This window comes from Cynara cardunculus, assembly GCF_001531365.2.
Source record: "Cynara cardunculus var. scolymus isolate 2C chromosome LG 16, CcrdV1, whole genome shotgun sequence".
NCBI classification, from domain to species: domain Eukaryota; kingdom Viridiplantae; phylum Streptophyta; class Magnoliopsida; order Asterales; family Asteraceae; genus Cynara; species Cynara cardunculus.
Window position 1 is genome coordinate 21,770,511 of NC_037543.1, and position 23,664 is coordinate 21,794,174.

At 38.0% G+C, this 23,664-nt stretch overlaps 1 protein-coding gene and 1 non-coding gene across 4 annotated transcripts; both read right to left on the minus strand.

Moving 5' to 3' along the window:
- Positions 1-10,618: 10,618 nt before the first annotated feature.
- Positions 10,619-10,725, minus strand: LOC112499781. Its single transcript, XR_003067301.1, has one exon. It is a non-coding gene; the product is annotated as a small nucleolar RNA R71 (small nucleolar RNA).
- A 4,509-nt stretch (positions 10,726-15,234) lies between these two features.
- On the minus strand, positions 15,235-23,598 carry LOC112499605 (protein FAR1-RELATED SEQUENCE 9). 3 transcript variants are annotated; one of them, XM_025102914.1, is made up of 4 exons: positions 22,953-23,598; positions 17,802-17,907; positions 16,239-17,699; positions 15,235-15,708 (listed from the first exon to the last, which is right to left on the minus strand). In XM_025102914.1, the coding sequence occupies exons 2-4, from the start codon at positions 17,886-17,888 to the stop codon at positions 15,541-15,543; spliced, it is 1,716 nt and encodes a 571-aa protein (XP_024958682.1). In that variant the 5' UTR covers positions 17,889-17,907; positions 22,953-23,598; the 3' UTR covers positions 15,235-15,540. The 3 variants fall into 3 exon arrangements, with proteins under 3 accessions (XP_024958682.1, XP_024958683.1, XP_024958684.1); XM_025102915.1 differs by lacking the exon at positions 17,802-17,907; XM_025102916.1 differs by lacking the exons at positions 17,802-17,907; positions 22,953-23,598 and adding an exon at positions 20,645-20,926.
- Between the last annotated feature and the right edge of the window lie 66 nt (positions 23,599-23,664).

Sequence of the window (23,664 nt, forward strand, 5' to 3'; positions counted from 1 at the left end):
TATATTGGATTTTAAACTGTCATACAATTTTTTTCATTGATAGTCTGTAATTGGAACCATAACTCTTATTTATTCAAATTGTATTAATATGTAAAGACAAGTGTAACATATATCATCGTTAAATCTTATCTTATAAAACCAGTGAAACTTCAAAATCGTTAAAATTCATGGCTCCCGCCGCATTGCGCGGGTACACAACTAGTATAAGGTAAATTACAAAATTTGTCCTTCTGGTTTTTGGTCCTTAAACCCTAAAATTCATCGAAGGATCCATGTGGTTTCACTTTAACAACAAAGAGGAGCTAACTTTTGTTTAACACATGCAAGTCGGACGGGAAGTGGTGTTTTATTGTTTGTAGACGGATTCAAGGACTTAAGAGAGCATTTTAAACAAAAATTAGCTCCACTAACCGTCTTTTTATTGTTAAAAAGTGAAACCAGATGGATTTAAACCCAAAGATCCATTGGATTCTTGAGGTGAAACTTGGCTAGAGGAATGGGTAGGCACTAAAGTCCTTGAGGTGTAACTCTTTGGAGTAGACACTAGGGGTACTTTTTTGTTCCCTCCACCTTGATGGAAACGGGTCTGCCCCGTCATCGAGAGATGTTTCTTGTGTATAACATCCAAGTTGGGACAACTTGTTGTGGTACACGGTATTGTACCACTATTGCGGACCGGGTAACATTTTAATTTATTTCCATTATCTACTTTAAGAGTTATTTTTGTGTGTGATCTCACTAGGCGTCAAGTTTAACACTTGTTTTAGATTATGTGATTTTCCTGTGGATCAAAGATCGCCTAAGGGACTTGGTTGGTGCTGCTAGAAGCATCAAGAGTAGAGATTTCTTTGGGAAGCACTTGAGTGGAAGTTGAATTTTTGGTGATATAGTAACACTCAGACTACAATCTAGGGAGATTAGATTATTGGGTTCTTATTTAGGTTTTAATTCTTGATTTTGTGCTTGGTTAGTGAAGTTTCCTTCAAAGATTTAAACTGTTTTATATTTATGGAAATTTCGAGTTGTATGAAAGATATTTCTCGCTTTAAAATTTTAGGGTGTTACAAGTTGGTATCAGACTTATATTTTAAAAGAACTAGGTATGATTATAGAATATCTAAACTTAAACTGATCAATTTAATTATCGATTGGTGAGGATTTGGCTAGAATCTTAGGAAGAGATGTCCTAAGACTTGACAGAAATACATTTATTAAGATTTATAGTGATAGTATCAAAAATTATCATGTGAAATATGTTCACAATATCATTATGGCCAATATTATTACGAATTTTATTGTCATGTGTACATATTTGAATTACTATTATTATTTAGCATATTATTATTATTATTATTATTATTATTATTATTATTATTATTATTATTATTATTATTATTATTATTATTATATGTCATAGTATGTGCCAATTGTTAATCTTATATAGATTTAACCGGTATGATTTTTGCCATGTGTATGACAGTTCAGCATGGTAGACACACAAAGTCGACAAGGAACTCAAGATGACAGTAATGATGCGAGTGTGACGGCTCGAGAACCACCAAGGTAAGCCGATAACATACAAGTTCCCCAATTCCTCCAATGTTAAGGGGTAGGATTGATGTTGTGCCACAGACAACTTGAACACAGGTGCCCAGTTGTTCAGTAATTTGATCCTCCAATCTGCAATGATGGCCAATATTCTACAAGCAATGAACTCAGTGATGGATAGACGAGAAGAAAGGTTCATGAAAATGCTAGAAAACAGTAATCGAAGGCATGAGACTATTGAAGAAAACGTTGTAGGTGGTTAAGGCGGTGTTGCAAATGTCGTTGGTACCGAGGAACAAGTTGTCAGTGTGAGGCGAGGAGAAAAAGTTTGTTCATACAAGACTTTATTATGTAGCAAACCACCCAGGTTCTTAAGAACTACCAATCCAGTCGCATGCATAAATTGGATTCAAGAGATCAAACAGGCTTTTGATTCAAGTGATTGTGGCGAGCAAAGTGAAACAGATGCTAAGGGGTCAGGCCCTTAGATGGTGGAATGTCACCAAGTCCGCCTTTGGAGCAACCGTCATCCACTCTTGACTTGGGAGGTCTTTAAGGGAAAAAATTTAGACAAGTACTGCAATGAGAGGGCATTGGATCGATCAAGAACAAATTCCAGGCTCTCAAGAAGGGAGATAAAACTGTGGTCGACTACTCAAGATTGTTCATTGAGAAGCTTGACCTCGTGGGGCATCTAACCTCGGATAAGAAGTCCAAAGTCAAAGCCTACCTTAAAGGTTTACCAACTGAGATGAAAACGTCAGTATGCAATTATAAGGTATCGACTCTTGTTGATCCTCTCTCTCAGTGATTTGATGATAATCCTTTTTCACTTATACGTTGTATTTATGTTTCTGTCTTTTCAGTTCCAGCGATCATCACTGAGCCTGTTCAGTGATCGCTGAAGAACTTGCATTGTAATTCTATCAGAGACAGCGATACTTCAAGAAGACAACACTCACACCAAAGAACATTAGGTTAATGTCGAAGACTGAAACTGAAGATTAGAGACTGGCAAGTACGTGATCTGAAGCGCTACTCAGTGATTACAAGTCTATCTACATATGTGTGAAAACTGCTCAAACCTCAGCGAATGCTGAAGAGACCTCCCGGTTATTCCAGCGTTCAGCGATCAAAGGAAGCTTGCTTAGCATGATTGTTGTTGTCTTGTCCTTATGCATACAAAGGACAAACCCATACCCTTCTAAACGTTGGTACGGTACGGAGCCGACTAGTTGACTCTATTGCCCACCAACTTTAGGTAAGGATGTCTGCTCATGAATAGTGTTTTTTGTACTATTCACTGTAGCAAAGGACAAACTTTCCTCTTAAGGTTTGACACGCACTCTAACCCTACCATTTTGCATTAAATGAACATTTAACGCATTGGGTATAAATAGAAGTGTCTTCTCCATGCAGAGTGCGCGCAACTCACTCTCTTAACCTAATTCTTACTTTGAGCATTTCCTAGCTTAAGTAAAAGAACTTTTCTTTACGGCATTTCTTTTCTCTTTTGCTAAGATTCGTGTGTAACCAAAGATTGTTTAGATATATTTTTCTTACCTTATCTTTCCGCAAACAGTCTTGTAAAATTTGTATTGATCTTCTTTATCAATATACATTTTAAATTTGAAAATATTGTGTTTGTATTCATCCCCTCCTTCTACAAACTGTTTTACTTATCTTGTAGACCCTTAAGGGACCAACAACTCTTCAAGAAGCTATGGGAGAAGCACACTTTATAGGAAAAAAGAACATCGCTCAAGGTAAAGAGGAATGGTCTTCCGTTGGAGAAAACAGGAAATGGGAAGGTTCACAAGGATCCTTTAAAAAGTCAAGATCTTTTACCAGTGGAAAGGGGCGAGATGCCCGTAATGATGCAAGATGGTGTTCTAAATGTAAGAGCAAACCCAATCTGATGATGTATTTTAAATTTGGAAAGGTTGATCACTCAAGTCGTGTGTGCTCTATCAAGGGGACCATAGGTTATAAATGCAAAGAAATGGGGCACGTCATGAATGATTGCCCCAAATTGAAAGATGGTTCGAGACGAACTAGCTTGGGTAACCAACCAAGGAAGGAGAGTGCTCCAAGAATGCAAGGAAGACCGAGGAAGCAAAAGAAATTGTCGATATGGTGTCGAGTGCATTCTTACTCAACTTTATACCTACGCGTATACTTCTTGATTCGGGTGCAAACCATTCTTTTATCCCAAACTCTTTTTGCAAAAAGTTGAATGTATCTCCTAGTACTATTTGTGATGCATTAATTGTGAAAGTGGCCAATAGGGAGCAACTTATGCTTCGTGAGATTCTTAGTGGGTGTGCTTTAGAGAACAGAGGAGAATGGTTTGGTATGGATTTTCTATGGGGGCTTCAACGTGGTGATCGGAATGGACTGGTTAGTAACCAAGCCGAGTTTCTTTGTGCAAAGAAACTCATTCAAATGCCCTTAATGGACATGAATATGGTACTAGTCTATGGAGAAAAGCGTAAGGGAGAAATGGCGATCATTTTAGCCATCAAAGCTCGTAAATGCTTATTGAACGACTTTTCATCGTTCTTAGATCATGTGTTAGATGCCAAGACGAAGAAGAGGAAAATTGAATATGTGAATATTGTTAGGGAGTTTTCGGATGTCTTCCCAGATGATTTGTCGGGCTTGCCACCTGACTATCAGGTGGAGTTTCGTATCGACTTAGTTCTAGGAGCGGTGCCAATAGCTTGTGCACCTTACCATCTTGCACCGACCGAGATGCAAGAAATGATGAAACAATTGCAAGAAGTGTTTAAGAAAGGTTTTGTTAGGCTGAGCTCTTCACTATGAGGAGCTCCAGTCTTATTCGTTAAAAAGAAGGATGACACAATGCAAATGGGCATCGACTATCGAGAATTGAATAACGTAACCATGAAGAATAAATATCCACTTCCCCGGATCGATGATTTGTTTGATCAATTTTAAGGGGCAGAATGTTTCTAAATAATAACCTTCGCTCGAGTTACCACCAGGTGCGTATGAGAGAAGATGATGTTTCAAAGTCAGCATTTAAAACATGGTATGGTCACTATGAATTTCTCATAATGTCGTTATGTCTAACTAATGTGTCGGTCGTGTTTATGGATTTGATGAATAGGGTTTGTCGCTCATTCTTAAACAAATTTATCATCATGTTCATTGATGATATTTCTGGTCTATTCCAAGGACGAAGAGGATCATGAGTGACATCTCTATGATGTGTTGGAAGTGTTAAGAGAAGAGAAACTTTATGACAAGTTTTTCAAGTGCGACTTTTGGTTGCATGAGGTCCAAACTTTAGAACACATGGTGATTCAAGATGGAGTGAATGTGGATCCATCAAAGATCAAAGCTATAATGAATTGGAAGCCACCTAAGACCCCGACTGAGATACAGAGTTTCTTGGAATTAGCCGGTTACTACCAAAAATTCATTCAAGACTTTTCCAAGATAGTGTCGTCGTTGATCGCATTGACAAAGAAAAATACAAATTTTCTATGGACTGACACTCAAGATGTAACATTCAAAAGTTAGGAAAGGAAGTTATGCAAGGCGCCGATCTTATCCTTACCCGAAGGGACCGAGGACTCGTGGTGTATAGTGATGCCTTTAGATTGGGTTTGGGTTGTGTCCTTATGCAACGAGGAAAAGTGATTGCTTACGCTTCTAGAAAACTCAAGGATCATGAGAGGAAATACCCAACCCATGACTTGGTATTGGCGATGATGGTTTTTGCTTTAAAACTATGGAGTCACTACCTTTATGGAACGAAGTACACACTTTACACCGATCATAAGAGCTTAAAATACATCTTTGACCAAAAGGAATTTAATATGCATCAAAGAAGATGGTTGGAGTTACTCAAGAATTATGATTGTGAATTACTCTACCATCCAGGCAAGGCTAACGTGATAGCGGACGCGTTAACTCGAAAAGAGTATAATAGGAGTATCCAAAGTTCAATATCTGGAATTGATGTGGTCTCTAGTTTCATTGAGAAAATCAAAGAGTCACAGGTCGAAGCATTGTTGGAGGTTAACCTCAAAGACGAAATCATGGTAAAGTAACACTTACAATTGACGGAGGACAGTCGAGGTTGAAACTTTTTGAGGTCTAGTATGGGTACCCAAGTTTGGAGGATATCGGGAATTACTATTGAAAGATGCTCACAAGTAAAAACACTCTATTCATCCCGGAAGCACGAAAATGTATAGAGATCTTAAGTTGAACTATCGGTGACCTGTCGTGAAACTCGATGTGGCCAAGTATGTGGAAAGATGTGTAACATGCCTTCAAGTCAAAGCGGAGCATCAAAAACCATATGAAAGTCTCCAATATTTGGAAATTCCGGGATGGAAATAGGAACACGTCACTATGGGCTTTGTGACTAAATTATCGCGAACGTTGAGGGGTCACAACACTATATGGGTAGTGGCAGATCATTTGACCAAGAGTGCACATTTTTTAGCAATGCGGAAAACCTTACCAATGGATAAGTTGGAAAAGTTATATATTGATGAAGTAATCTTGAGGCACAGGATACCGTTGTCCATTGTGTCCGATCAAGATAGTCGCTTCACTTCAAATTTGGTAAGGTTTTTTAAGTAGTTTTACTTTTATATATCTTCCAAGTTCTTTCAATTTAAGTATTACTTCTGGCATTTACATTCTTACATTTAATTCTTGTATTGCATTTTACATTCTTATTTTTATGTTTTTAATTTATGTCTCCTTTTACTTTATGTTGCATTTTGATCAGTTATTAGTAGCTGAATTTCATAGTTTAGGTGTGAGACAAATTGTAAGATTTCAAACCAAAAGAAAGTGGACATCGTCTTGTAATTATGATGTTCCGCCATCTTATTTGAGTTTTATAAAATACTAAAAGATACTTCTTCACAAGTTACTTTAAAAAGTGTTAAAGTATCATGATCTTAGAGATCAACCACTTGAATGCACATTAACTTGAATGCCATGGGAAGTATACTCTTGAGAGTTGCATTTTCAAAACAAAGAGATTTGTTATCTATGTCTTTTAAGAAGATAAATTGTCGACATGTGATAACTCTCAATTTGTGAGAGTTATTTGTTGTTCAATACCCCTATTTTATTGTGTCTTTGGTACCCATTTTGCTCTTATCCTGTATTTTTGGTCCAAAATATGTTAAGAGGTGATGAAAGGTCAAGAATTTAATTATTTTCTAAAAAAACTCATTACTGTTGGTAAACTGCGCACTTTCTGCTCGCATTCATCATATGGCGTATTTTCATCAAGTCGGATTTGAACACAATTCAAATACTGACTCTCTTGGGTATTAATGGGATTTGATTCTAAGTTCAGATCCAAAAATATTGAGTTACTTGGAAGAATGAGCTTGGTTGAGTTATAAAATGCCAATAAAGTACTCCTACCATTATTTTAATGAAAAAGTATTCTTTACCAAGTTTTAATGGTTAGGTAGCTCTACCTTTTGCAACATTTCAAGAAAAAGTGACTAGGCCAGAAAAAGTAGACATGTGGTGATGGGAGGTCCTTACATTCTAGACGATTAAGATTTTCTTCCTTTTGACGAAGAGTTTGTCTGGTCCTCACTTTTTCCTATATATTGAAGTTTTTCTCTCTTTTGAAAAACATCCACTCCATCAACAATTTAGCTAAGCAACCTTGGAACATTCTCTCAAGCTCTACAGCAGTAGAGCAAGTTTAATTTCTGCTTGTAATTTTATTTTTGTAGTTAGTCTTTAATTCTCGCCACTGTGTATTGTATGCCCTCTGTGGGCAACAGTTTAAGTAAAACTTCAGTTCAAGTATTTCTTATGCATTTTTCTTCTTCTGTTTCCTCTATGTTTTCTAATTTTATTATGAGCTAAGCACCCCTTTGGGTGTGGGTGTGAGTCAAGYTTAAGAATTTAAAGGCACACTTGGGTGTTGCCATTTTTATTGATTCTTAAGCTTAGTCATTTAAATCGGGACTTAACCTCAATGCAGATAAGCTGATCACTTTAAAGTGTTAATATTAGATCCTTGATTCAGAGATAGGCGGATCTGAAATACGGCTTAGATGATGCATGATAAGTGCAAATTTATACATTTTTTTTACGTCAAAGTACCCTGAGATTAATGTCAATTAGATGCTTAAATAAGTCCAATTTAATTTTGAGTTGATATATAACTTCTTGGGGCTAATTAAGTTGAAAATTTTATTGTTTTTGTGGCCAAACAGCACAGCTGCTGTTGCCAAACAGCAAACAGAAACTGCAGTCCAACAGCCCAAAAGAAAAGAAAAAAACAGCCCAAAAAGCAAGCCCAAGCTGTGTAAAAGAAAAGAAAAAAAGAAGAAGAGAAGAAGCAGCAGCAGCCTTGGGCTGCTGCCCAGACCATCGAGCGAGAGAGAGAGAGAGACGAGGGAGACGTGGTCAGCAGGAGAGAAATCGGGAGATCGTGCAGCAGCCAAACGTGGGTAGAGACGGGAGATCGTGGGTAGCGACAAGAGATGGAGGTGTGTTTAAGGGCTGTTCGATTGGGAGAGAAGGAGGGGGTCGATAGAATTGGGGGCTGTCGATCGATTGACAGCAAATGGGCTGTCAATCGAGAGGAAGCAGTCGACCGAGAGAGGCAAACAGAGAACCTGTGGCTCGAGACAGAGATTGAGGAAGCAGGCGAGAGGAGAGCAGCAAAGGGCTGTCGATAGAGAAAAAAACCAGAGCAGCAGAAGTCGAGATAGGGAAATCGAGAGGGAGAAGTCGAGAGAAGAAGGTAGCAGCAAGCAGTCAGTCGAAGGTGGACAGCAGAGAGGCTGTCGATTGAGGAATGGACAGCAGCAGAAATCGAGAAGGAGAGGGAGAAGTCGAGTAACAGTAACAGAAACGGGAAGCCAAGAAAGGACCGAACTTGAAGAATCTGAAATCGACTTCCAGATTTTAGAGTCAATCTTGGATTTCTCAAATTGAGGTTCTTCCTAGTCTACTGTTTTCTACCGTCTGTAAGTTCGATTTCTGTTTCAAAATAGAGTTATGAGTTGCTGATTTTCTGTTTCTAGTGATGGGATTATAGCTAATTTGAATTGAATTATGTTGAGACTTGTTAAACATTGAAACTTAATTGAATTTTATTTGCACAATTCTTGTTCAGAACCGTTCTTTCATTTTTGGGATTTTGGTTTTGAGAAGGATCCCTTGAATCCTTTAGCCTAAAATTGAATTGCTAGTTGTGATTAGGAATCCGTAATTGTTCTTAATTTCCACTTGGTAGCAAATAGTGCATCAATAGACAATCAAGTTTATTGGGTTGCATTATAGGACTGTGTAATCTAGCTTAAATGTTCGGGCGTCCATTCATTAGTTAGGATTGGTGCTTGTTTATTGCGTAAGGCGATTGGTAGGTTGAATTTTACKTCCGTGACTAGAATCAACTTAATCAATTAGGAACTAATCTATCGAGCTTCTCGTGTTAGTTTAATTATAAAGACAAGCGGAGTGTTTGGCGCGTGTTGACACTCACGACCGGTCTAAAAACTATTAAGAAAATGTTTTTATACAAGTCAATGATACATGATTTGATAAAGAACTAGTTATACTCATCACTAGAATTTATTCATTATTGTTTAAGTTCTCAATTTATTTTGCATTTTTAGGCTATGTATAAATCTTCCAACCCCCCCCCCCCCTTTTATATATAGTGTTTTATTGTCAATGAATTTGCACACATTTACGTCTTGGACTTACGGTTAACACCGAGTCCCTGAGGAGACGACCCTACTTATCGCTATTACAAGTGTGTTTTAGAGATAATAGACTTATTTTCATAAATTTTATTATTTGCCGGACTCGACACCCGTCAATGCACAAAGATTTGAGAGAGTCTTTGATAATCACGTAGAGATGCGGGTTTTGCATGTTTTTAGCTAATGTTCAAATATTAGTCGAGTTTATACTACAATACGTTGTGAGTATAAATCTTCAGGCTAGTGGAACCAGATATCTTTTTATGTATTAGCTAATTCGGCAAGTTTAAGATTGATAAAACTGGACGTTTTGTGGGCACTCTGTGGGCACAGTATATAAGAATTCACTTTCGAGAGATAGGAGTTCTTATAGAAGTCCCATGAGTTTCTAACCAAACTGTTCCTGCAATATTCTTAAGTAAAGCTTACACCCATACCCATATTTTATTATTGAAGGTTTATTTCGTATTTTAACGCTTTGAACAATCAAAACTCAAATATTTTCTCAACCCGAAGCATGTTCAAGAAGTTCATGAAAGTCTCTGATTCTCAGTAAGTCYRGTCCCTGTGGAAACGATCTTGGTACTATACCACTCTATTACTTGAAGCGATCATAGTGTCGGCGTGCACTTGCACCGCCACTTTGGGGACTTTGTGCCCACTGTGTGCACACTTACGATTTTAGCACATCAAGTTTTTGGCGCCGCTGCCGGGGACTGGCGCAATTTTTATCCTGAGATATTGATTTTCATTAGAGCCTTGGTCATTTGTTTCATTCGCTGTTCCTGTGTTGTATGCCACGACAACAACACGGTGATCTTTTACCTTTTGATCTTGAGTTAGAAAGAACCATTAGGAGACGAAGAAGAGGTAGAAACAATCGGTGAAATCCCACTTTAAACCGTACAATGGGGGATAATCCACCTCCTCAGGAAGCCACGGTTAACATTGCGGATGACAAAATTAGAGGCATACAGGACTACGCAACGCCCGAATTTGGTCAATTGGCCTCAGGAATTGGTAGGCCCGAAATGACAGCAACATCTTTTGAACCCAAGCCGGTTATGCTTCAAATGATTTTCGCAATGGGTCAGTTTGGGGGATTATCTTCGAAAGATCCACACTCTCATTTGAAATCTTTTATTGAAATCACGGATCATTTTAAGATTCCCAGAGTAACACAAGAGGCCTTATGCTTGACGCTTTTCCTTTACACATTGAAGGATAGAGTTAGAGCATGGTTAAATTCCCAACCACCAAACTCGATCCTTACTTAGAACGATTTGGCGGAAAAATTTCTAAAAAAATACTTTCCTCCGACGAGGAATGTAAAAATTAGAAATGAGATTATGACGTTTCGCCAAAAAGAGGATGAAGCGGTATCTGATGCATGAGAGAGATTCAAGGACCTTCTTCGGAAATGTCCTCACCACAGAATCCCTCATTGTATTCAATTGGAAACCTTTTATAATGGACTTTTCAGTGCCGCTAAGATTATTCTTGACGCAACGGCCGGTGGCGCTTTTACAGCTAAAACCTACAACGAGGGGTATGACATTTTGGAACGAATTTCTAATAATAATACTGAATGATCTAACCCTCGTGCTGTTGTTTCTAAATCTGCCTTGGGAATTCATGAGCTTGATGTCATTTCTTCTTTAAATGCTCAAATTGTTGTTTTAACTAATTTGGTTAAAAACAATTTAAATTTGAATGGGGAAAAAAATCAAGTCCAATCCATAATGTCTAGTTCTTCCATAACTGAACCTTGTGTTTTCTATGGCGAAAATCATTCTTATGAGTTTTGCCCCGGAAACCCCGTTTCGGTAAATTATGTTGGAAACCATACAAGAAATAGCCCATTTTCTTCTACGTACAACCCAAATTGGAGAAATCATACGAATTTTTCATGGGCCAGAAATCCGGGACTTCAACCCCCCAGGGCAACTCAAGTCCAAAACCGACCTTCGAATCCCCCGGGATTTCATCAAGGTGGTCATCACATGCAAGGTAATCATCACATGTACCAAAGCGGACAATCTTCACAATCACATGCACTTAGACAACAAAATGCATCGGAGGGTAATGGTTCACTCGAATCTTTACTCAAAGGTTTTATAAACCGAACCAATGCCACCTTGAGGAATTTTGAGGCCCAACTTGGCCAATTTGTCGCGGATCTCAAGAATAGACCTCAAGGAACTTTGCCTAGTGACACGGAAACACCTAAGGAACATGTTAAGACCGTGACTTTAAGAAGTGATAAGAACTTGGGAGACTCTAATACCGCAAAGGAAACACCTAGTGAACCGATTTGTCAAGAAAATATTTCACATTCTTTTGACACATCGAAATTTCCAGTTTTGTTTCCTACAGCTGAAGAAACTCAAATTCCAGTTTCTATTCCAGAAATAGCAGATCTACCCAGTTCCAGCACCACCCAGTCTCCACCTGACACTGCTCACAGTGGGCAGAAACTGCCCACACCCCAACAGAAAAAGACCGGTCCAACAGATTTAGATCTGAGAGATTTACCTTTTCCAAGTAGAATGAAAGCCAAAAATGTGGATGTACAGTTTAAGAAGTTCTTGGACATCTTTAAGCAACTCCACATTAACATACCTTTGGTAGAAGCTCTCGAGCAAATGCCTAGCTATGTTAAATTTTTGAAAGACATCCTCAATAAAAAGAGAAGACTAATTTGACAAAGGAATGTAGTGCCCTTCTTACTTGCAAAATTCCCCAAAAATTAAAAGACCCAGGAAGTTTCACCATCCCGTGCTCTATTGGAGGGAAAGAAGTAGGTCATGCCTTGTGTGACCTTGGGGCAAGTATAAATATCATGCCTTTGTCCATTTTTAATCATTTGAGAATTGGGGAAGTTCGACCTACTACCGTGACTTTGCAACTAGCGGATAGGTCCTTGGCATATCTGAAAGGTAAAATTGAAGACATCTTGGTTAAAGTGGACAAATTCATCTTTCCAGCCGACTTTCTAGTGTTAGATTATGAAGCCGATAGGAATGTTCCGATCATCTTAGGAAGACCCTTTCTTGCTACGGGTAGGACATTGATTGACGTACAAAAGGGTGAGTTGACCATGAGAGTGAACGATCAACAGGTGACTTTCAATGTGTTTAAGACTCTTAAGTTCAATGGGGAGATTGAGGACTGTTCGTCTATTTACTCAGTAGGTGAAGATTTAGATCTAAGTTTGATCGACTGTGTCCACAGTGGAGACACCGTGGGCATGGCAGAAGACATTTGTGAAGAAGACTTACTTGAGGATATAGCTTCCTTTGAACAGTTAGATTTTAAAGACATACCAACCCAAACCCTGTCCATTATAGAAGCACCCGATTTGGAGTTAAAACCACTGCCTTCACATCTTAAGTATGCATATCTTATGGAAGAAGAAAAATTGTCTGTGATTATTTCTTCCAACTTAAGTAGTGAACAAGAGGAAAGGTTGATAGATTTGCTGAAAGACCATAAGAAAACTTTTGGTTGAACCATAGCTGATATTAGGGGAATAAGTCCGTCCCTTTGCCAACATAAGATCATCTTGGAAGGAAATAGTGTTGGAAAGGTACAACCTCAAAGAAGGCTAAATCTAATCATGAAAGAAGTGGTTAAGAAGGAAATCTTGAAGTGGTTAGATGCGGGTATTATTTACCCCATTGCTAGTAGCGGTTGGGTAAGTTCGGTACAATGCGTGCCTAAGAAAGGTGGTACCACGGTAATCACCAACGACAAAAACGAACTTATCCCAACTAGGACCGTTACCGGGTGGAGGATTTGTATGGACTATAGGCAATTGAACTTAGCTACTAAGAAATATCACTTCCCTTTGCCTTTCATAGATCAAATGCTAGATCGGTTGGCCGAAAAGGAGTTTTATTGTTTTTTGGATGGGTAATCGGGATACAATCAAATCCATATTGCACCTGAAGATCAAGAGAAAACTACTTTCACTTGTCCCTTTGGAACTTTTGCTTTCCGACGTATGCCATTCGGTTTATGTAATGCTCCGGCCACTTTCCAACGATGTATGATGTCTATTTTTTCGGATATGATTGAGGACACTATGGAAGTTTTTATGGACGATTTTTCGGTTATTGGCACTAATTTCGAAAATTGTCTTTAAAATTTGATGAAAAGTTTGGAAAGATGTGAGACCCATGACTTGATTTTAAATTGGGAAAAATGACATTTTATGGTTCAAGAGAGAATTGTTTTAGGTCACATGGTTTCAAAGAAAAGTTTGGAAGTTGACAAAACTAAAATTGAGGTGATAATGCAATTGCCCGAACCTACTTCGGTCAAAGGCATTCGTAGCTTTTTGGGACATGCGGGTTTTTACCGACGGTTTATTAAGGATTTTTCTAAAATTGCAAAACCCTTATGTAACTTGTTGCATGTAGACCAAGCTTTTGAGTTCACCTCCGATTGTAAAAAGGCTTTTAAAACAATCAAGAATGCTCTTGTCTCGGCACCCATTATCATTACTCCAAATTGGTCCCTACCTTTTGAGGTAATGTGTGACGCAAGTGATTGGGCCATGGGTGCTGTTTTGGGACAAAAGCAAAATAAAATTTTTAGGTATTTTCTCTCATCTCTTCTCTCTCCGTCCCCCAACCTCCGACCACCATCCTCCGGCCACCGTCCTCCGGTGATACCACAGTGGTATCACAATGCATCATATATGTGATTGGGTATCACACTGTGGTCGTTTGTGCGGTCGATCAGATATGTAACACAGTGGTATCACAATGCATCTTATATGTGCTTGAGTATCATACTGTGGTATCACCGGAGGATGGTGGCCGGAGGACGAAGAACGGTGGCCGGAAGACGGGGACGGAGAGAGGAGAGGAAAGAAAATACCTAAAATGTCCTTGCATTAAAATTTTAATTAAAAATTACCAAAATTATAAATTTCCTAATTTATCTATTGATTTGTGGCTGAGATTGGATCTCACGGTTACCACAAACTAACCAGTTCTCCCTTGAATGAACCCCTATATATATATATATATATATATATATATATATATATATATAGTGTTGGGTTCACGTGAGACCAATGGTTTTTCGTGAAACCCGTAAGACCAATTTATGTTCATTGATCAACTTTATAAGCATATGATCTAATGGTCTAAAGTTACACGGTGACAATTTTGTAATTATTGAGAAGTCTTGTGACGTTTATAAATGTTCAGATCTGACGATTGTAGATCTAATCCAAGGATTAAGAATTGGTCTCACGAGTCTCACGAAAAACTATTGGTCTCACATGATCCCAATTATATATATATATATATATATATATATATATATATATATAGGTTCAAATGACAAGTCCCATAAACCTCAAGCACCGATGATCCGACAAGGTTGGAGAATTATGAAGGAGAAGAGGAAGAAATGGTTGTAGAACTTAAAGATAAAACTAGAAATAGAGTACCGAATGTTTGGTCACAAAGTGCTGAAAGAAAAAAAAAGGATCAATTGTCCTTTCCGTGTTTTATTCTCTTAGGGGCCGTTTACCAAACGCTTACCCAGGTAAATACTTGCCAAGTAACATTACCTCACCGGATGAATATAGTAAGAACCAAAAATTTTATTCGGTAAAAGCGAGACAAGGATGAAGAGTCTTACCCGGTAAGTGAAGACGACGACTCTTACCCTGGTAAACGCTTACTAGGTAAATTATTGTATACTATGTCGTTTTAGTGGACTAAAATCTTACCCGGTAAGTACATAATAGTGTTAAATTTTACCGGTAAGCATTTACTGGGTAAGTGTTTAATAAACGGCCCCTTACCTTCTTTTGTTCAACTGTCCAGCCCCTGATTGTTGTTCTTCGTAGATGGTTTCTGCTAAGTCTAAATGAAGATCAGAAGATGTTTGTTTAGAGAGAGAATATGAGAAGGTGTGGGAAAAAAGGAGAGGGATACATTTATGCAGAGAGTGATAAACATTGAACTTAAATAAAATAAAATAAAATGCTTTTTTTTCCTTTCTAATTATGCCCTTCAATCTCATTAAACTCTTATTTAAATAACCTTAACATTCACTTTTATTTACAGTATGCCCTTCTAATTTCAACTTTTAATCTAATGATTGTTAGGCTGTTCTTTATTTTTTATTTAGGTTTTCCCCGCAACCTCCCCTGGCTGTACATGGGTTCTGTTAACTGGACACATCAAAACAATTGAGAGAGTTGAGTCCAGTGTTGCAGCAACTGTATTTATTCTTTCAAGCTTAGCCTTGCATTCTGCACTTTAACTGATAGCTTCAACTTCTGCTCCTCCATATCTCTCAGAACTGCCAGTAGATTTGCACGATAAACTTCGCACCGCTCATTTGTGTTGTCCAACTCAGCACTCAATTCGCGAATTTTCTTTTCTTTCTCAGCCTGAAAGAGTAGATTCCCAAAAGATTATTAACTGGCATTTCATGTTAGAAAGGATTCTCACACATTTTTTACATGTATACTCCATTATTATTAAATGCCATTTCCATCTCTTATACTTTTTCTTAAACCAAAACATGAGCACTATCAGTTCCCTCTCTTTTCCCATGCCCATAATCTCTCCCAGGGTCCTAGGTTACAACTCATACTGCATCTCCACTTTGAGATCCAGAGTCAAACTGATTACTTTTCAACTTCAAAGTTAATTGCAAATAACTTAATTTCAAAAGTCAAACCAAACTAACCCAATTCTCTTTTGTTTCTTACTACGTGACATGGTAACAAAGTGGCTTGTATTTGTTTCCAGTCAGCCTTAATTGCAAATTGGAATACCAAAGAATGGACCAAAGTTACCATTTATCTAGTGACCCATTTGATCGTCCATAAATGAAATTTGTAGATAACTGTAACTAGTGAAAATGGATGAAATAAAATCAAGCTTTTAATTAAGAGAACAGAAAGAGATTGGTTACTCTAGATTGATATGGCGTTAGTTGACTTCCTTTATCCAGATCAGTCTCTCGAATTCCTCCATTTAATACGACACCACGAGAGCGTTGTTTCTTTGATGCAGCAACTTTCTTTGCAGCCACTTGCAGAGCATCCAATGCTGCGTTGTATATATGTATAGATTTTGCTCCTTCTTCTACAAATTTTATGGCCTCTTGTCTTAGATTGCTATAGCGTACAGTCAAAGAGTCTTGAGAATTGCTTGGTAGTTCTGGAACATATTCTTCTCTCTTGGCATCCCTTGTCCATCTCTTCAAAATATATTGAGATGGAAGCGTAAGAACATTTTTTGCTCTAAAAACTGATAAAGCATGCCGACATATAATGCCTGAAAACTCAAACATATGGCAGCTACAATTTGCTTTCATTTCAAATGGATTGAACCTAACAACGTGTGCTTTCTGCTCTTCCCCAAATTTGGCCACCCGATATGTTGCAACAGTCCCATTATCTTCAAGTTTAGTTGCTGGATTAGCAAGGGTCTCTACTAGCTCCTCTTGAAATTTTATAAATGCTCTTCGAGTATATAGATTGGCAACTTGTTTTTCCATAGGAGAAGGTGTTTTCAAAAGTGGCATAGTGTTAGTAGTCTCAAAATCTGCCTTTAGTTCCATCTCATGCCAACTTGTTACTGCATCCTCATATTGTTTAACCAGTGACTGTATTGATGTTGTTGCATTCACATAACCATCAAAGAACATGTTTAGCGGTATGGTTGTATATAATTCTCCAAAAAATGTCTCTTGCAAGTAAACAGGAACCCATTGATGACGTGCATTGTAAATTGACTGAACCCATTCATCATCAATGAGGGAGTATCTCTCAACAAGAGCTTGCCAACAAGATTCAAACTCATCTACTGTCCCTGTCTCATGAATGCACTTTCCCAACTCCTTATCAAATGTAGGATGCGTTTGAGCAAGTTTCTCTTGGGTTTCTCTAAATATGCTCCATTTACAGAAACGATGACGGGTTTGAGGCAGAACCTCTGCAACAGCCATCTGAATATGATGATCGGGTTCTGTTGTAATTGAGACTGGGTAGTTTCCAGACATTGCATGAAGCCAATTTTGGAGTAGCCAAACATATGCAGACTCAGACTCATAATGAAGCAATCCACAACCAAATAAAATGGGTTGACCATGGTGATTAAGTCCAGTGATGGAGACCAATGGTACCCTATAGTGATTAGCTCTGTATGAGGTGTCTAGTCTAACAGTATCACCAAAATAATTGTAATTCATCCTGAAAGTTGAATCAGCCCAAAAGACATTTCCATTTGATTGCTCACCATCGCATTGAATTGCATAAAAGAAACTGGGATTCTCTGCTTGCATTCGCTTTAGATAATCAAGAACACCACTTCCTAGGGTCCGGTGTCTGCTGTCTATACTCATCTCTCTATCCCTGGATGTGTGCTTGGCCTGGAATAGAGATAAAAAGGTAATCAATTACATGAATACCCTCCTAAAAGGCACAATCTTTCTCTCTCCGTGCTAGTAGAATGCATTTAAAGTGGGATATACAAAAGGAATAACATTGGTGCAAGTTCTCCATCCACGGTATTGGTAACTTTTGAAAATATTTGTTGACGAGAATGCTATGCACAACATTCAGATGACGCAGAAGAGCCTGATGAAATAGAATGCATAACGCTTTTTAGTTGCTATGAATTTGATTAGTGCAACTTTAATGTTATGAATTGATCATCTAACCCTACTTCAAATCAGAAAGCAAAAAAGCAACATTTTAACAAAACATCGAACTACGATTAGAAAACTTTCAAACGATATTATAGTACTGGTTTGCTTGTTCCAAGAACTTTTGATGATATAACAATGTGGATGCATAAAATTTTGATTATCAAGTACTTAATTGATATATTTATTTTTGAACTACTCTTACACAAATGCAACCAAAAATTTGGTTAATTGAAGTTATAGAATAATATCTCCTTTAAAACGTGAATTGGCATTTATAAAGATATTATAGAAAAAACTAAATGTTGTAAACGGGGAAAAATCCCCGATTCCCAGGTGGGGATGGGGAAGGAATCTTGTTCCCCGACAGGGATGGGGATAGGGAGTGAGGAGCAGCAGGGCTGGTCCTGAGGTTTGTGATGCTCAGGGCAGAAACCAAAAAAATGCTCCCAATATAAACCAAACTGGAACATACTATGTTTCAAGGGGTTTGGAACCTAGTCAACTTATGCATTCATCTCCGAAAAAAAGAGACAAAGATATGAGTTTAATGAATGTATAACATTCTTGTTCGGGTGAAGACCATAAATAATATGCATCACATAATATTTACCAAAAAGGTTATGAGAAATTTATGAAACAAACACCCAAAAGAGGAAAAACCAAAATGATTGTTATTTTTCTCAAAATCCATAGTAATCATCAAAAAGATCATGGGATCAAAGAAGGGAAATCGAGAAAAACATACACAAAAAGGTGAGTTTAGTGTGTACGTGTGTATCATTCTTATTAAGATAAAGAACATATATGAGTGTTGATTTCTCAAAATCCGTAGTGAATACAAAAACAGATATGGAATTCAAACAAGAAGATGTATCTGAAACTATATATCTCTCATTGTGTAACGACACCAATTTCATAAGAGTTCCCTAACATGAAATCACCCAATATCATTGAAAATGCAGCAGACACTCTTCGTTTCTACTTCTATTTTCTCTTCTATGGTGTAAGGATTTGGATCAATGAATTGATCTCCCCATTGAAAACATTAAACTTATTAAAATATAATTGTTCTCAAATTTCTTCTACGACCATACTAAGTTTGAGTGAATGATTTGAATAAACAACGATCACTTAAAACATTGGGATGGAAACAGTATGGCATCCCTATGTAGGGCCGGTCCTGAGATTTTTGGTGCCCACGGCGAAAAGTCCAAATGATGCCCAATTAAAAACATCCAAGTGTAGCTAGATACTGACCGGCTTGCTAAAATAAATCTACACTCTTAAACGATTAACCGTAAAAACACGGATGTTACATCTGATATTTATCCTCTCTCCCCACCATTTACTCACCACTTATCTCTTTAATTGTCTTCTCTTTTTGATGTATTTGTTTCACATCATGTAGTGGTAATATTGTTTATTACTGTTATAGAAAGTGAAAAACACAGAAGCAAAGATGATATGATTAATCATCTCAATATCTCATACAACTAGTCAATTTACTATGTAGGGTTTTCCTCCTTGCAGTAAATTCTAATCTATTATGTATCCTCTCTCTCCCTACTATTTGACTCGCCACTATCTCTTTAATCGTCTTTTCTTTTCTATGTTGCATAAAAATGTTGTATTTGTTTCACACTGTGTGATAGTATACTTGTTAGTACTGCTATCGAAAGTAGAAAACACAAAATCAGACAAGATTGAACATATAAGGATAAACAAATTTTACATAAATGGGGAGTAAAACTCATGTTGAGAGCAAAGAAATCCATTAAAGAATAAATTAGAGAAGTATATTAAGATTCAAAGATTGCTCAATCCTGAGTCCTAAAAGCCTGTAGGAAGGATGTGCCTCTATAGCTCTGGGAAAAGACTGAAGAGGTAAAGTATTCCAAAACCCATTCACAGATGTATAACGCAGGCAAAAACTAGACAGGTAAAATCCAACAGCCTAAGCCCTCCATTACTATTACTTATTCATGCACGAAAGTGAATAACATACATTCAAAAACCAATCCTTCCTCCAAACTTACTAAAAGCATCATGAATCTTTGACTAAAGGCATCATGAAGTGACTTTAATGGCCTTCTGATTTCAATTAGTAAAGTAAATAAGTAAACAAGTAATTAAAATATAAAATAACCCTAAGTTACTTAAGTCCCTATTCCCTTAACCAGCTAATTTTGTCCTCCTAGTAAACATCAATGGCTCATTAGTCCATCATGTGTTTTAGTCACAAGTCTGTTTGTCTAATTCTACCAGAAGTACCACCCTTCCTTAGACAACACAAGATTGATATAACAATCAACAATCTTGCCCCTGCTCCCATCCCATGGAAAAAGGACTGCCAATCATCTCCAGAACTTGGTACAGGTGATGGGCTGATGGCACATGTACAACTGATTTATTGCAACTTATAAACAGTAAAATAGCCCTAATATTAACAAATGGTTGTCATTTGTTTCTAATTCCATAGTAAGTAAATAAGTGCTAACCTCAACAGTAGAGTAAAAAATAAAATTAGAATATAAAACAAGAATTAGGTTTTGCAATCAAACAACTAACAAGAATTAGAAACTTCAAAAATAAAAATAGTAAAGTAAATAAGTAATTAAAATATAAAATAACCCTAAGTTACTTAAGTCCCTATTCCCTAACTTAACTGTAGTAGTAGTAGTCTAGTAGAGCGAGAGGAGGCAGAGTCGCAGGCGCAGAGTCGCAGAGCCAGAGAGCGACGAGAGACACAACGCAGTCACGCAGGCAGGCAGCCGGCCGGCCAGCCAGCCGCAGACGAGAGAGGGCAGCAGACCGACGGCAGTTGGAGCGATGGAGTCAATAGTCGAGAGTCTAGCAGAGAGCGAGAGCGTTTGCGATTGCGATTGACTTTGAGAGTGAGCGATAGAGCGAGGTTAGGCGAGGCGAGAGGCGAGAACTCGAGATGATGATGGACTGCCTGGAGTGGACTGGTAAGTGGTAGCGGTAACTTATTTTAGGCCCAAAATAAAACTGAACCATATATATATATACATTAGGCCTTCAAAATTTGATGTCCTTGGGCTTCATGCTGGCCTAGGCCTATGACCAGAGCCGGCCCCTATGCTTTAGTTCCAACAAGATATCAAGATGTTAGTACTCAGTTTCTTAATCCTAAAATGGTGAAAATAATTATCCTCAGGTGGATGTTGCTGATAAACAATCCTCCATAACACATCAAGATTAGCAATTTATGCCAAATATTGGTTAAAGCTTCAAATTTAATATACTCATGGTTCCATCATAGTTCTCACAACTAAAAAACCCGATGCTAACTGATGGCAATGCATTTTATGGCCTAAACACCGAGATTGCAGTACAACTCTACAAAATGATACCTTCCCCTAACTTTATGGTGATTCTCCAGCCACCAACATCGATCGGACCATCTTATTGGTTTTATTAGTTCTACTTTCTATTTTTATGAAGAGAATGAACTTCTTTATAGAAGGAAACACAAGATTATGATGGTAATAGTGGAATTCAAAATTAAAGTGAGTGGCAAGTATGAAAATAAGAACTTTTGTTCAACAAAAACAAATGGAGAGAATTTCCCTCAAGCTTTATGCTCCTACAAAAAATCCTAATGCCACAAAGTTTCTGTCAGTGCTAGGTTAAATAAAAACAAAATATCACACACTGGGGCATTTAATCGAACATTTGGTACTCAGAGAAAACCAACAGAAACCATCAAGGAAATCAGAGGCCCAGTCAAGGAAATCAACATCATTGGTTTTCATCAAACTTTTTACCTCATTAATGTCAAATGAATCAGCGCACTTGGTGTTCATGCAAAAAAAACAAACAAGAAAAAGAAGATGAAACATACCAGAAGTCTAGGGCAGGAACTGAGATTGAAGTTAGGGCATACACTGTAATTCTTTTTTCACTAAAATTGAATCAACCGGGATTAATTACAGGTTGGACCTCCATCTTTGTGTGTGTGTTTAATTAGTGCACATTTTACAAAATAATCCCTCTGTATCCGAGTAAAAAGCATATAGAATGGATCACTTTTAATTTAGTCCCTTCATTTTTCAGTTTAGTGCACCTTTTCTCCTTTTATTTCTTAAATATCCTGGAGCACCCCTTAGTTTTTAGCGTATGTACTTTTCATACCCTTCATTTTTTTTTTTACAAATTTAGATTGAGCAAACAAAAAGTTAGGAGATAAATTTAACCAAAATACAAGGTGGAAGACTAGAGTTTAATAAGAAATTCACCCAACAAAGGGGAAAAGTGAAACGTTTACAAAATAACAAATAAGACGATAATTAACAACCAATTACTCTAAACAATTTGATGCCTAGATTAAGAACGGGTGTTTCTACCATCTCTAACAAAATACGGTATTAATCAATATTGCAACGCTCAAAGCTCCAAGTGCTTTAACTACAAAAATTTCTTACGAACAACGTTCTTCTCAACCCTTCATAACCCCGCGGCTAAAAGAACTTGTTAAGCAAGCCATTTTCAAGAGGGAGTGTTAGGCTTATGCTCTCTCTCTCTCTAGATCCAAATCACATCATCCTTCACACAAACAAATGAAACGACTCTCGCACCCCTGTCTTATTACATCCCAGTGATATGTTAAAGGCAACATCTTAAGCATAAAAACACCTATTTAACAATAAGATTTTCACATGAGTCCTAAAACAATAAAATATTTCCTTACTACTAAGGAAGAACTCATTATATAGATCATAAAGATTTTTAAGGTTTTAAGGCTAACAATACTTGAAATGTACATTCCATCTAGTAGATAAACCAATTTTAAACTCATCCTCTCTCTAACATCGGAACTCCCAAGTTCACACATTTTTAACCTAAAATCTCTATTTCAAACAATCAAGTGATTATTTAGAATTATAGCATGACATAGGCATGGAACATCATTCTAATTAGTATAAGACTTCTAAAGGATTAACGTGGACTCACCTCGGAGGATTGAGGAGAAATCCCACAATCTTTAAAATAAAAGGTAGGGAAGAAAGGTCACAAACAGTAGCTACATCAGTTCCCGATCGGGTTTCCAAACTTGCGTCTGAAACAACAGTCTTGCTCCGATTTTCTGGTCAAACACAGCGGCTGTGTGAGCTGTTCGAGCCCAACCAGCAGCCCCTTCACGACCGACAGCAGCTTGGCTGCCCTTCCACGAACCAGCAGCTTGCTGCGTCCCAAAACAATAGCTTCGCTGCTTCGAATTTCTGGTCAAACAGCAGCTTGCTGCACGCTACTCGCACCCAACCAACAGCCTCGGCTACTTCTTCGCGGACCAGCAGCCTTGCTGTGTACAGACCAACAGCTTGCTGCTTCGAGGCTAGTCAAACAGCAGCTTGCTGCTTCGAGGATGGTCAAACAGCAGCTTGCTGCGCGCTGCTCGAACCCAACTAGCAGCCTCGGCTGCTTCTTCGCGGACCAGCAGCCTTGCTGAGTACAGACCAGCAGCTTGCTGCTTCGAGGCTGGTCAAACAGCAGATTGCTGCTCGCTGCTCGTAGCCAACCAGCCTAATCGCGACTACAAACCAGCAGCTACGGCTGCTTGCGATTTCCCGATTCCAGCAGTCAAACAGACTGTTCTTCCTCCCTTTTCTCAGGTACCGATCCCTCCCTTCTTCTCCCTTTTCTTTACTTTTCTTTTTCTATTGCA

Excerpts from the sequence above, each read along its gene's own strand:
- LOC112499605 (XM_025102914.1), bottom strand. The coding sequence starts at position 17,888 with ATGTTGTGCATAGCATTCTCGTCAACAAATATTTTCAAAAGTTACCAA. Across the intron at positions 17,700-17,801 it reads GCACCAATGTTATTCCTTTT|GCCAAGCACACATCCAGGGA; the intron begins GTATATCCCACT and ends TCTCTATTCCAG. Across the intron at positions 15,709-16,238 it reads TAACGCCATATCAATCTAGA|GCTGAGAAAGAAAAGAAAAT; the intron begins GTAACCAATCTC and ends CTACTCTTTCAG.